General features: G+C 38.8%; 3 protein-coding genes across 3 annotated transcripts in view; 1 reads left to right on the forward strand and 2 right to left on the reverse strand.

Annotated features, from left to right (window-relative positions):
• Positions 1-13,693, reverse strand: part of LOC144653189 (uncharacterized) — a 467,538-nt gene that overhangs the window by 221,298 nt on the left and 232,547 nt on the right. The window lies entirely within an intron of this gene.
• LOC144653167 (uncharacterized) overlaps positions 1-13,693 on the forward strand; it is a 300,092-nt gene that overhangs the window by 72,194 nt on the left and 214,205 nt on the right. The window lies entirely within an intron of this gene.
• Positions 105-8,886, reverse strand: LOC144653168 (uncharacterized). The gene is made up of 4 exons (XM_078513105.1): positions 8,772-8,886; positions 6,697-8,256; positions 5,259-5,648; positions 105-1,165 (listed from the first exon to the last, which is right to left on the reverse strand). The coding sequence occupies exons 1-4, from the start codon at positions 8,851-8,853 to the stop codon at positions 1,077-1,079; spliced, it is 2,121 nt and encodes a 706-aa protein (XP_078369231.1). The 5' UTR covers positions 8,854-8,886; the 3' UTR covers positions 105-1,076.

Here is a 13,693-nt window from a genome sequence, read left to right on the forward strand (position 1 = left end):
ATATAAGACGATTTTTATTTCTCCTGTTTTACCAAAACTACAGAAAACTATCAAGATATCTGCATTACCCTTAACAAGCAGGCACAAGGAAAAAATATCAATGACAATGGTACATTAGTCGTACAGATATAAAGAGCATCCATTTGTAACAGGCCTGGTGAAATCCTGATTGCTGAGCTTCTTTTGTTTAAATTCAGACCTCACTGGCTATGGTAAGATGTTAAAAACGTAGACTTTTTATTCCTCTTTGGTGGGGTTTGCTGTCCACCGAAAAAAGAGCACGAAGCCCACGAGAATAAAGATGTATACATTAATTATTTCACGTATCCCAGATATGGAGAAAAATGTTTATATTGTGCTTTCTTTCAGGGTCGGAGAGACGAATTCGGTTGCTTAATCGGACGACTCTTTTTGCAGTCCTGTTCGCAGGGTATGAGAAAAGCCCTTGTGATAAATTTTATCGAGCTTATGGCGAATATCAAGGTTGCACCAGGTCTGTTACAAAGAGCTGAACATGAAGAGTAAATACAGTACGCCTCTGCATTCTACCAAAATTCATAATAATCTGCATAAAGCAGCAGACAAAAGTTGAAAATGCCAATAAAACGAATAAATATATTTACACTTTTTATTTTAAGTGACGCAAATGGCAAAGTTGAACGAACACGAAACGAGCCACCTTTTTTGGTCATGCGCTGGCTTAACCTAAAAAAACGTTCTCTAAACCAAAAGATAAAAAAAGGACTTGTTATCCATTGCTTTACTGTCCTTATACTATTTAAAGAAAAGGGGTAATGACGCGCGACTTATCTGGTTATACAATGTTTACGGAAACCCCTTACTCTGGACCCCCATGTCAAAAACAATCTGGGGGTCTCCACTTACAATTTAGGACTTAATAATGATTATATAAGCAGAGAGTGACTTGATAAATGTTTGTGTGTTATATTCCTACAGCTACAAATACTTGTTAACAGTTCAAGGTTGAACTAAAAAGTTAAGTTATGTACAGTAAAGTCTTTAAAACGCTGTGTTTCAAATCGTTGTAATGTGTGCTATACCATGACCCAGACATGTTATATCACATTTGATGGCGTCTTATCCGGATCCAATACTTCCTCCTTTGCTGATTCCAAATTTAGATCCTGATTGCGAGAACCCAGATCTGTTAACATAAGCCATGAAGTATTAAATTAAGCTATTTCAATTATCTTTGACACATTAGAGCTTCAAGCTTTCAAGACAAGACCGAAAGGAAGTATGTGTAGAAGGAAAAGGGCTACTGCACTCGCCGAATAGTATACCATTTTCACTCATTAATTATGTCGCTCATTGTCCGGCGTAGATAAGATATGGGAAAAGATTGTGGCCTTCGGCTGAGCACGTTGCTGCTTCAGTACAAACCCAAAAGTTCTTCACATTTATAGGAAAGAATACCCACAAAATACCCCTTCTCCCCAAAACTCAGAAAACCCCTGAAACCCCAACCGGTATGCGAGAGGCCCAGCCCGGCTAGTAGGGTTACTTCCCTACACCATAGCATGTATTTCGATCGTGGCTCATAATAAGAGTAGGAGATCCAAGAAAACTCCTTCAAGAAATCGCCAAGAGCTAAGGCGGGCAGATTAAAACCAGTGTTGCTACAGAAAGGAAAACGTGATACAAGAAACGAAAAATGAACAAGAGGGAAAAAAAAAAACACTAGCCGAGCCGGACCAGGAATCCGTCGTAAACGGATTATAGGGCGTAATTGAGATTACCCTTTCGATCGCGACAAGGCCAGTGGAAGAGTGGACTGCTTTAATTTTTATTTAAAGACAGAATATTTTGAATTTTTATTTTAAAACTTCTAGCTAGAGAAAAATTAAGTTTAAACATCACTCCCATATATCCCACGTTGTTGTGTCTAAACGTGGATCAAACACTAAACTCCGTGGATAAAAACGGCCAACCGGCGAGCTTTTTATATTTAAACACTGAACAAAGAGATACACAAATCCATAAAACAAACATGCGTGATACCAGCTGTCTATTTAAAATTCCGCATTTCCGAGACAGCCGACACACGGCATCTGCCAATTTCAGCTCGACATACGAGCGAACGTTTTAGCTGCAGCCGACATACGACTCTTGCAAGTCTCTGCTAGACACACGAGCAAACGGTTTAGCTACTACAGCCGACACACAACGTCTGCCAATCTCTGCTCGACACACGATGAAACTTTTAAGCTACTAGTCAGCCGACACACGGCGTCTACCAATCTCTGCTCCACACACGAGTGAACGTAAGCTACTACAGCTAATACGTATGGTAATAAATTGCTATAAACAGAACTACGATACGTCGATATAAAACACGCTACGCGTTAAATAAAGGGATAAGCAAACGAAAAAAAAAACAGTTATAAATGTTTTAAAATACCGAGTAAACTATATTGTTGTATGCGTTGTCCCGCTACTCCGGCATGCTGTGGAACTTGCGAAGTGGCAAAGACTGGATATGTATAAGTCTTCGAGTTAAACAGCAGCGACAGGGTTAAGATACAGCCATAAACTTGAGACGTACAGCCATAAACAACGAAACGACTAAAGAACGAGGTTGGGCTTCAGCGACGCAGCACGATAGTATAAGAAAATTCACCCGGACTTCCCGGCTTGCGTATCTCTTTCGAAATGCACCGAAACTAAGCAAAGGGATCTTTAAATACGGCGATTGTGCACGTGGTGATTAAGCATTACCTAACGCAACTAACTATAAACAAATGGGGTTATGTAATCCACGCACTTCTGAATTCCGCGTCAGTTAAGAATGAGAATACTAATGACATGGACATAATAAGGACATGGCAAACGCGATTTTGTAGGTTTTATTTCTCTTTAAACATTTGGTGACAGACCAAGAGGCCTGGAGGACAATGGTGTACACAGGAGTAGCTCTGCAAGAAGAGAAGCTGTGGTCAAAGTGGGTAAAAGAGAATGAAGCGCCATCGCAGAAATGAGAGAGTGCATAAAATGATCGCCGTCTTAGACACCTTCACATGCCGTAATTGCAGCCGCCCCTGCTTCTCAAATATTGTCAGGACTAGCCACGAAAGAAGCTGCAGCACGGGAAACTATCTATCTCCAACAAGCTGCTAAGACCGTCTGTCAAGACGACAATCACCAAGAAGAAAAATGTGGAAACAAGGTACTTTACGCCTTACTGAAGTTTAGAAAAATGTTCTAAACTGAAAGTCATGTAACAGTGAAAGAAAAGCTACAAAAAGGTCTTATTATAGGAAAAACAAATACCTCACGTGTAAAAGTATAAAAGTGTTGATTTCCTCCACAGTGTTATGCAAAATTCTAATGAATACCCAGAGCACTATTCTGTCTTGTCTCGAAGGCTTGTAGCGCTTTTTATAATAATAATAATAATTTATGAATTTATATTGCGCTTTTTAACATATAAATGAGCAAAAGCGCATTACAATATTAAAACTTAAAAATATTAAAATATACTAACTATATACATTACAACATCGTTAACGTTAATTGAGGACATAAGACATAACTGACATAATTAATTTTACCACGAAGAGCTTAGGAGCCGTAGCTCGCTAAAACGCTCTCGTGAAATAAAATGGTTTAAAATTACAAATAAAAAGACGTTTTAATAAGGTAAAAAGTGTAAATATGTACAAAATTTTGATTATGGTATGAATAAATAGAAATCTATATCTGACCGGATTTATTAAAACTAGGTTATGGAAATTTTCACTGTTTTAAGCGCAAATCGCCGTAAACTGGCGCGTTTTTTTCTCGCCAATGTAAAAAGTAAAGTGAATGTCAGTCTTTTTTTCTCTTCTCCTCTTTCTTATCTACCTTTCAGCGCTGTTGTTCATTTATTTTTCTTTTTGGATATGTTTTTAGCCATATCGCAGTGCAATGTACGTGGTCAAAAACACTCACTTTTCTCACTTTTCGTTGACCACGTTTTTACAAATCCAGTTAGATATAAATATAACTTTAGTTAAAAGGTAATTACAATTACAATTAAAAAGGCGTCAAAAAATACAATTAAAGAGGTCTTTAAAAATTACAGTCAACATTAAGAGCAACTGCAGCTTTCTTCTATAGATGATTTCGAATCGGTCAGTAATTTACTAAAAGTGGCGATATCCTCAGCCTGGCGGCGGACTTCAATTGGTAAGTCATTCCAAAGGCGACGTATCGTGTTACTAATTATAAAGGAGTGTTGTAGCCATGATTTTGAGAGACTTTGCTGTTCTATTTTTGTGCGACAGCCACGCAAGTTATATTTGTCACATGTCCGTATTTTAAAAAAACGTTTGTAGATATTTAGGCCGTCGTTTTGGAAATATTTTCGTGATGTTTTTAATTTCTTTCCGACATCTGACATTTGTGATTTCTATCACTGTTTGTAAATAAGGTATGAAGATCCCCCGGGGAACCTAATAAAACTTATTGTTTTGTATTTTATTTTATTTTATTGGATTGTTTTGAATTCGATCGTTCATCTTAATTCCGGTAAAAAAGATGAAATGTTGAAAAATTTTAGAGCTAAATGTACAAAGTTTAAAAGATGGATAAAAAAAACAACAAACGTTTTCGACTTAAAAGTCATCAACAGGGTTACTTAATATTTGAATAATATTAGGTCACTCTGGGGAACAAAACATTGGAAGGACCAGCAGCTTTTTATTTAGTTCTGTCTTTCTTGAAGCGATAAACAAATCCACCAGAATCTTGCGTTTTCTTCAATTATGTTCGCCGGTACTTATATTCCACTAGAACGTGTGCCTCTGGGATTTACGCAAATGTCTCGCCGGTTCTGAGATCTTGGCGATGTTTTTCATTCCGCACACATGAATTACTTCGTGTTTCGCGTACATACTTGGCACCACAGTGAATTGTATTATATTACAGTTTACTAAATTGTGTCCTGAAAAGAATGATTCGCATGCATATATACACACAACGGCCTTATGCGTTTACTGGTGCGATGAGTCATGATGGTGATGATATATACACAAAAAATCTCGACTGCAAGTGAACTGACCCTAATCTATTTATCTTTAGTCTAATGTATCAAATGTGACACTAGCAAATATACATATATGTGCCAAGAAGAACACAAGTCTATTGTTTTGATAAATAAAAATAATCCGCAAGGTAGCTCAATCTGCATCACCAACAGCGAAACTTTCTGATAGCGATGGATAATTATATTACATATTACCGTTCACTGTACTCACATGGATTCACGCGTGTCTTCAGAATTTTCTCGTGAACCACGATATCAGCAATTGCGAATGGCTCTGTTTGTGTCCCTCGATGGCTTCTTTTTCTTTTGTATTCGGCGTCTTGACATCTGCCATGCCCCTCTGCTGTACTATCATCACCTTGTTCACCTTCTTCAAGGCTGACATCAATAGCCCCACTGTCTTTTACAGCAGCGAGAATGGTTGGAACGGAAAACTCTCCTGTATCGACCTGGCTTTTAAAGACATTCGTTTCGGTTAAACCACTTATTTCTCCCTGCAAGTCGTTTAGAGTGAGAAGCAAAGCCAGGCAACAAGTAAATGACCACTTTGGATTTTTGCGCCATTCCTGGAAGTAGTTATATAGGTTTAAGGCGTACTGAACTGAAAGGAAACAAGAACCGAAAAATAAATAACAATTGCAAAACGTGAGGTAAAATTGTTTGTAAGTAAAACCCTTAATTTATACTTTTGTCGTACAGAAACTTTAGCCGGTTTCCAGTTTGCTGATAAGAAAACTTACATAATATTTTTTTAGCATCAGAGTCAGCATCAGTAGTAGCCGGGTAATATTATTTTTATCCGTATCAATTAATATTTGTACTAAATAGCGTTATGAAATTTCTCTTCCGCTTGCGGTTCAGTGGAACATGGTTCATTAGATTACACCATTTTCACGGCAAAATTTGTACCATGGACTTAAAAGGAAGACTACCATTTGCATCAGTAATTGCAAAAAAGACTTAAAGGATTATCGCTTTCTGTGATTCTACTGGTGAGTGTAATTCTTCATGTTTTGGCTGGTTACTGCTTGGATGACTTATCACGACATAACAAATAACAGCCTGTGAAACGTGCGTCCCGGAAGCCGAGCTGCGAACATTCTTTCATGACTACTAAGTTGTGAAATTTCCAGATGTGGATACCCTTGATACGACTTGTGATAGCTGTGAGAGGAGGTAGCTGCAGTAATGTTATAAACCACTGCGTTTTCATTGTTGGTTTTGAACCAAGAAAAGCTTACGCGATCGATAGATCGTTGAAAGACAGATGCATATAAGATTCGGCTGGTAATAATAATTTACAGTTCGCTTGAATAGGCAGGGTTTGGGATTAGGCCTATTAGGTGCAATATTTTCATTTTCTGCATTCTCCAAAACGTTTTTACTTTCCCCGACGCTATATGGCACTTATTAGGGTATTTTTCATACCAATTCTGTGAACAACACTGAATTGATTAGAGTGCAGGACATCCCGAGCCAGTCAGAGTACGCAAAAATCGATCACTTTTAATTATGCGATACTACCATGAAGAGAACAAAATCTGATAAACGCACTCCTATGAAGTTTTAATTATTTATTTTATATTCTTTTAGAAAGCTTTTACCAACCAATAATAGTCATCTAATAAGCAGTAAAACTAATATCTTACCGACAACAAGACCGATAACCAAGGTATTTGCTAGAAGTACCAATATCTTGAAAGCGATTTCGTCCACGAACGGGTCACTTGAGCCAGATATGTTCTCAGCAGGAATTTTACTGACAGCTCCAATGCCTAAGTTGACCACGGTAACGGCAAGGGACACCGTCATTAATCTGTTCTCGGTCACGTCTTCTACGGGTTTGATCCAGGAAAATAGCATTCCATACATCCCTGCCGTAACCCAGGCCAAGCCAATATAAGACCTGCTCTCTTGGCCCACAAGAATCAAACCAGATGTAAGGATTACTTTACGTGACATTTCAACCAATTCCCAATACCACGAAGTGGATTTATAGCTTTCAAAAAGAAAGCTCAATGAGGTCATCATTTCTGTGCTAGAGCCTGGACGTTGAAAAGTTTCGGTGGCTCTTGCTTTTAACGTAGCTCTTCGTTGTCTCCAAAGGGCAACGAAAGAAGCGGCAGGGAGAGCAACGAGATAGGCACAGGAAACGTACGCTACGATAACCAACTTGTTGTACGATGGCACATCGCATTGTATGCTGTAGTCTGCTTTCAAGTACCTGTTACAGATCTCGTCTTTGTCATCTCGGCAAAGTGTTCGGCAAGCAAATGGCAGGACATTGGCGGTCTTGGAACACGTGCTTAGGTACGTCACGTACAGGAAGAAGAATAAATTTTTATACACAAGCTCTTTCGTATGTGAGATTTCTTGTGACTTTGCTTCGTTGTCTAAGCTTTTAGTTCTTAAAACGATCACTTTTCGTACTCTGTAAGCGACACCAGAAAAGCCAACGACAGCAGCATTTATTGCCATCATCGCAAACAAATTTCCAAAAGCATCGGCGGGTAATCCAGGAAATAGGCAGTGAACGGGGGCTATCTGAAGTATATTCAGCTGAAGTATTTCTGAATACTCTCCAATGACTTGCAGGGAATCTGGCCATTTTATGTACGAGAAGGCTTCTAGTACACCATAAGTGACTTGATAAAAGCCAATAACGATCTTAAGTTTGGATAAAAATATGTCTATTACAGAGCAGCCTTGCTCATTCTTGGTCTTCCTTTTGTTCGTCCACACCAACGAGGCCACGATTATCAATAAAATGACTGCAATGATTGACAGCTGCCCCACCATCAACTTCTTTGATGGGCATTTTTCACACGTTTGCAATTGCTTAAAGTATCCTGAGCTGCAGACTCCACAGAGAGGACCTTTGTAGCCATTCTCACACAGGGAATCTAAACCACCTTTGCAAGATCCTTCTAATGGGCACATATAAGGCGTTGGTATCGCATAAGGATATTGTACGCTGAAAATATCCAGTGCTGGTGACGATGCCAACAGATTTGCAAGAAACCTTCCGTAACGATCTCTGCATGTTTCATTCCTCCATTTCCACCAATATCCAGATTTCAATGAAACAGAATCATTTTGGCATTCAAGTCCATGTCCACACTTGTGACATTTCTTGAATAGATGGGTTCGATAGAATCCTTTCAAACATTTGCAAGCACTGTGTCCAGCAAAGAAATCAGTTTCTGTCCCTGTAAAAATAAAGGCGTAACTAATTTATGCCTTTTCAACTCTTTCCAGGTTAGTTGTTAAGGAAGCTACAGGTTTCAATCATAGTGCAGATCTCATATAATTTTCTTTCTCAGTTTCAAGTGATACTGAGCCCACTTCATTGCTAGATTTATTCTACCTGTGTCACCTAAATACTGGAACGCATGTAAGATTTTTAATAAATCTTATCGTTACGACAGTTCCACAGTTTATAGTTTGGACCTTGCCTGTGATTAAAAATGCCTGTTTTGAGGTCTAACAATCTCCATAATTATTTCAAGTATATTCTCTTCATTGTTACTGGTTGATAGACCACAACTTCACCCAGAAAAAAATATATTGTAAATTACTAGCCATTACCGTGTTCAGCTGCGCCACCGCTGGAGCAAAATTCGTCTTGAAATCATTACTTAAACACACCACAAAGTCATTGTTCAATTATCTTTTACTTGTCTGTGTTTCGCAAATCAATTTTTCCCTTATATTCGTTGTTTACCTTCAGGACAAGCCTTGCAATCTTGAGGCCGCGTTCCTGGTGCTTTGTCATATGCAACAAAAGAACCGTTTGGACATTTCATGCAGCTTTCGGCCACATAGCCGAAAGTATCAGTGTAAAACCCTCCTGAAAGAAGAAACACAAGAAAAGTTAGTCTAGTACTGTACACGAGAGAACCAGGCAGGGGGTGATACAGATCAAATCACCGAGTTCGCTCAAACTTGGCACAAATGTTGGTATGATCAGTCATCAAATCTAACAAAACGTGAGGTTTAAATATTCTATTCCCTCCAAGTTACGGGGCCTTCTGCATAAAATGGCCATTGATCACTAATTAGTGCATATTTAACTAGCTGACGTTGATCGACCAATTCCACAAGATAAAAAGACTTCTGAAAATTAAATAAACTGGATCATTTTCTACGGTTATTAGACTCAAAGCATGATAGTGGGCTTAAACCACCCGATTTGATTTCTTTCCCTCACTCGGTTTTTAGTAATGTACACATTTCGTTCTGTAGGCATTTAAGAAATAGAAAACATGTTCCGTGTTTCTATCGAGCTATAGAAACACGAGTAGAAGTTTGGGAGAAGGAGAAATGTTGTGGAAACACAAGCCAATAAGCGAGTGTTTCCACAGCTTTTTCGAGTTCTCCCAAACTTTCACGAGTGTTTCTATAACTCGATAGAAACAGGGAAAACATGTTTTCTATTTCTTATAGAAAATAGCATAAAGAAAATAACGACAACGAGGTAAAATTGCGCGCTATATTTTACATCAAAACGTAGATTGTCTTCATCTCGCGGTTTTACGTCATTAACATGATCAACCAATCATTCGATCAACGGAAATAAATAAACTATTTGGCAGTCCTGCTTCAAGGCTAAAATTCACCGTTTTTTGTGCCAAACAAACAAAAAACAGGTCTCAAAGTAACTTTAATTATGAGAAATATTTACGCCGATGGTTTCACTGGAGTCAAACACTGGAAGGAGTCAAGAAATGTAGTTATATTTTGCTTCATCGACCTAACCGCATGGTTTTACGACCGACGCTGCCAATCGAACAACTCAAAACTTGGAGGCGAAAGTGCATTTTCTGTTTTTAAAAGTATGACTTCAGGGCGAATATCTTATTTTGTTGAGGAGCAGGTGGATGTGGTTCTGAAGTGCCCTAGCAGAGCCTAGAAGGGAGTGAAGTCGCGCAAATTCATATACTTCTTCGAAAGGTCAGTCGCTTGGATAATTCTTTCGATCGAAAGCGATTTTTTAATGCGTAAAGGACTTTGTGAACGTCTAACTCGCTTGCTTTTAAAAGTGTGCAATTGCTTGTTTGGTATTAACCTGGTCTTCGTCAGCTGTGACAAAAATATTTGACACAATTCTAGTTGACGTTTTTGCATTGCCTACTCAAGCGAAGTGACTAATGATTGCCGTGACCACGACAACTGACAGTGTCTCCATCGAGTTATAGAAGCACAATTTTCAACCAATCAGCGCACGTATTTACTTTGTGTTCTTTCTAATAGCCTTTAATTAATGCCAAATATGTACAATGCGCAACAGCTTATTTACGTTATTCTTACATAATTGATGCCCAGGTTTGTTTACCTACTGAGTGAATCAACCGAAAAAACAAAAAACGTTTTTGAAAGACAGACATGAACGTGGTAAAATTGCCCTTACTCTAGAACTGTGCCAAGACACAGACTGTGAACCATGATCATGGAGAGTTGTGTCTGAGTGACATGGTATACCACTTGAGGGCTTGCTGGTAAACTTTCCCTGACACTTACTTAGCCCTGGATTGAGCCAATTTTGAAGGGAAGCATTGAAAGTGTTATCTTTGGTAGAAGAGCCAGGTGAGATACCATATGATGTATAAGTTGTTAACATTGATGGAAATGAGAGTTAACTATAGAAAGCGTCATTTCTAACTGTCGGCTCTGTGGGCAGACTTGCAAGCTTTACATATCCATATTTATGGTGATCTATGAAAGACAGTGCTGTTCTGATGACGTTCCCTGCACCAGCAAGATCATCGAGATCTATTCTTCCAAACCTTGCTAGTGCCTGAAATATCACCAACCAGTTATAGACTGGACAGATATTAACAAATAACATTATCGATGTCTTGTTGTTCCACCCCAAGGTATGACCACAAGTTCAGTTGGTAGAGTTCCAGTGAAATCTGGAATCTTTGCTTCAGAAGTACATGTGGCAAATAAATTGCCAAGTTCATCTGTTGAGTGCTTTTATTCAGACGTTGCAGCTTCGGCAGACCACTGTTTGGGTACCTGGTGGATTAGGGGGAATTGTTGCAGCTGGTGGTACTTGGCTGTCTGGTGCAGCTGGTTATGAAATGGGGCCTGTTTTAGCTGCTTCTATCACTGTGTTAAGTGGAGACAGAGGCACAGTAAGCTCTGTCACTACTGGTGGCAGGTCTTTGCTTGCTCCCTGGTACACCGTCCTTTGTCGCAGCTGTTGGTACAATGTCACATGCTGGAAATGTAAGTCCATCAAAGAAGTCTGGCAGAACAAAGGGTGACAGGTCTCTAGGGACACTCGTTTCAAAAATGTTTGGTGCCACAACTCTTTTCCAAAAATCTGTTAGGGCACTAAACATGTCTGCGATCAGGTTTTCATCCCTGTGTATCCTTTCTATCGACACTGGCCTATTATTAGCATCCAACATAAAATCACAAAATGATCTTTCTTTAAAACTGCATTGATAATAGTCGCTATATTTTTAAGGGTGCACTTGTTATATTTGATATTATCATTACAAACAGTATCTATGCTATGTTCTATGATTTGATCTCTAAAAGTCCATCCTCTCGCAAAAGATTATCAATTTAACAAGCCAAAAAGGGAAATTTGGGGTTTACCCACAATCCAGAAAGAATAAAGTTTTATTTGGACTGGGTTTCATACTTGTGTACCTCACTCTCTAAACCATATTTCATGCAATACGTTTGAGGATCGTAACCATCAATGTTCTAAATATTAGATGAAATGTATCTTTGCCGAAGCTAATGTATTGCTCGAACCCTCCTTGACTTTTTCCAGCTCCATATGCATCAAGGCTGATTCTAGGCTATAGGTCAGAACACCACCTTTCACTTTTAATATGGGCTTTAGTTCCATCCATTTGGCTTAAAAAATTGATTAAGATTTGCCATTAAACCATAAGTCATAGTCATAAGCCATAGTTAGTTATGTCTCCCACTTTGCAGTTTTGTTCTAATCTGTAGAAACTCTTTGCAGGATTCAAAAAAAGTTGTTGATATGGCTACTCGAGACTTTTCGATATTTTGCTGGCCTTGGATCTAAATGAAACTCTTCTATCTTTTTCTTTTTACTTTGATGGATACTTCACCGCAAATGGCTTTGCAGGGTTTATTTCCTTTTCTTGTTCCACGTGCATTCCTTGCTAGTTCACGGTGTTGTTGTTATTGTTCCATTTTTTTGCACATGATCGACGATTGAAAGTAAAACTGCTACCACCTGGCTACAGCGACCAAGTTCTGAGGCTTTGCAGGGATAGCATGAAGCATGTATTACTACGCCGCTTTTAACTGATAGGAAGAGCAAAACATTGTGGGAAAAATCGGTATTTATGGATGGCCACACGTGGGCTTTAGGTGATTCCTTTGTATTGCATTGCGAATCCTTACTGCGCAGAATTTAACGCGTAATAAGCGCGCGCACACAAACAAAATGACCGCTTTTTTCTATGCGACTTGGCTCGCGAGAGAGATAAATCATCGTTTTCTCGTAAACGAGTACGCTGACCTATCATTTATTTGTTTCTCTTAGCTTGAGAGTAGCGATCAAATTCGTTCTATACAATGAATACAGATCAATTTCTATGGCAGAACAAGTCATTATCACCGAAAACGCATACTTTGCCTGTACTCGCAAAGGAATTATTAAGGAATTATGCTGTATAAACAAGGTCTTCCTGCTCCTAAACGAATACGGTGACCCCCATTTTTTATTTCAAAATTTAAGTTCCCTTAATGTTTTTCACGTGAATTACCTTAAACATAATAATAATCGTGCGTCTTGGTATCTGTCATATCATACACAAATCCCAAGTCTACGTACTTACGTCCATAAGAGAAATTGTTTCCAGGTGATCTGTAACGTCATATTGGGGGATTGGGGAGAAAAATTTTAATGCCGTATCCCACAAACGCGCGCGGCCCGTAAGTTTGAGTTCGAAGCTTTCATGGCGGCTGTTGTCAGATTTCAGAGATTTCTTTTTGCGCCTTATCAATTTAGCCATTAATTGTAACGTGTCATAGAGGCAGTAGAAAGTCATCGTAGGATGGAGACGTTTTGGAATGGTAAATTTAGCATTCAAAAGGCGTACGTTTGCGGCGAAAACGTAGACGCTTGTTGCACCATGCACGTGAAATTCCGTTGATTTAATTTATTAAACTAAAATCCTGAATGTAAGCCTGAATGTTTTGCTGTATGTGTTTGTTTTTTTATGTCCTTTTAAAGTTTTGCGTTCAGGTTTCAAGAGAATTAAAGATTACCGTTACTATTAAGATCTCATTGTGCTGTGTTTGTCGAAACATAAGCTTACATATTGCCAAGTTGTCGGCCGGGAGATCTGTTTCTCAAAAAGCTGTGGCCGAGGTCTTGAGCGGGATTCAAACTTTATGCCAGTTTTCCAAAAAATAAGACAGTACTATAAATTCATAAAAATGTGCGTAGACAATGAAAAGGCCAATTATTTTTATGTACTAATAAAAAAAAATAGGGCGAATAACTTACTACCCGCCCGGGTGATTTCTTTGTGAGCGTATTAAAATTAGGGCGATCAACAACCCACCCGGACGATTTCGCTGTGATCGAAGAGTACAGTTTTTCCTATGCGCACCGACCTAGGCCGGCAAATAACGTTTCTA

The sequence above is a fragment of the Oculina patagonica genome, chromosome 5 (assembly GCF_052425735.1).
Source record: "Oculina patagonica isolate OP01 chromosome 5, crgOcupat, whole genome shotgun sequence".
Classification (NCBI taxonomy): domain Eukaryota; kingdom Metazoa; phylum Cnidaria; class Anthozoa; order Scleractinia; family Oculinidae; genus Oculina; species Oculina patagonica.

Bases quoted from the DNA above. Each gene is read 5' to 3' on its own strand.
- LOC144653168 (XM_078513105.1), bottom strand. From the start codon at position 8,853: ATGAAATGTCCAAACGGTTCTTTTGTTGCATATGACAAAGCACCAGGA. The intron at 8,257-8,771 runs GTAAACAACGAA...TTATTTTTACAG, and splicing joins TTGCAAGGCTTGTCCTGAAG to GGACAGAAACTGATTTCTTT. The intron at 5,649-6,696 runs GTAAGATATTAG...GTTTCCTTTCAG, and splicing joins GGTTATCGGTCTTGTTGTCG to TTCAGTACGCCTTAAACCTA.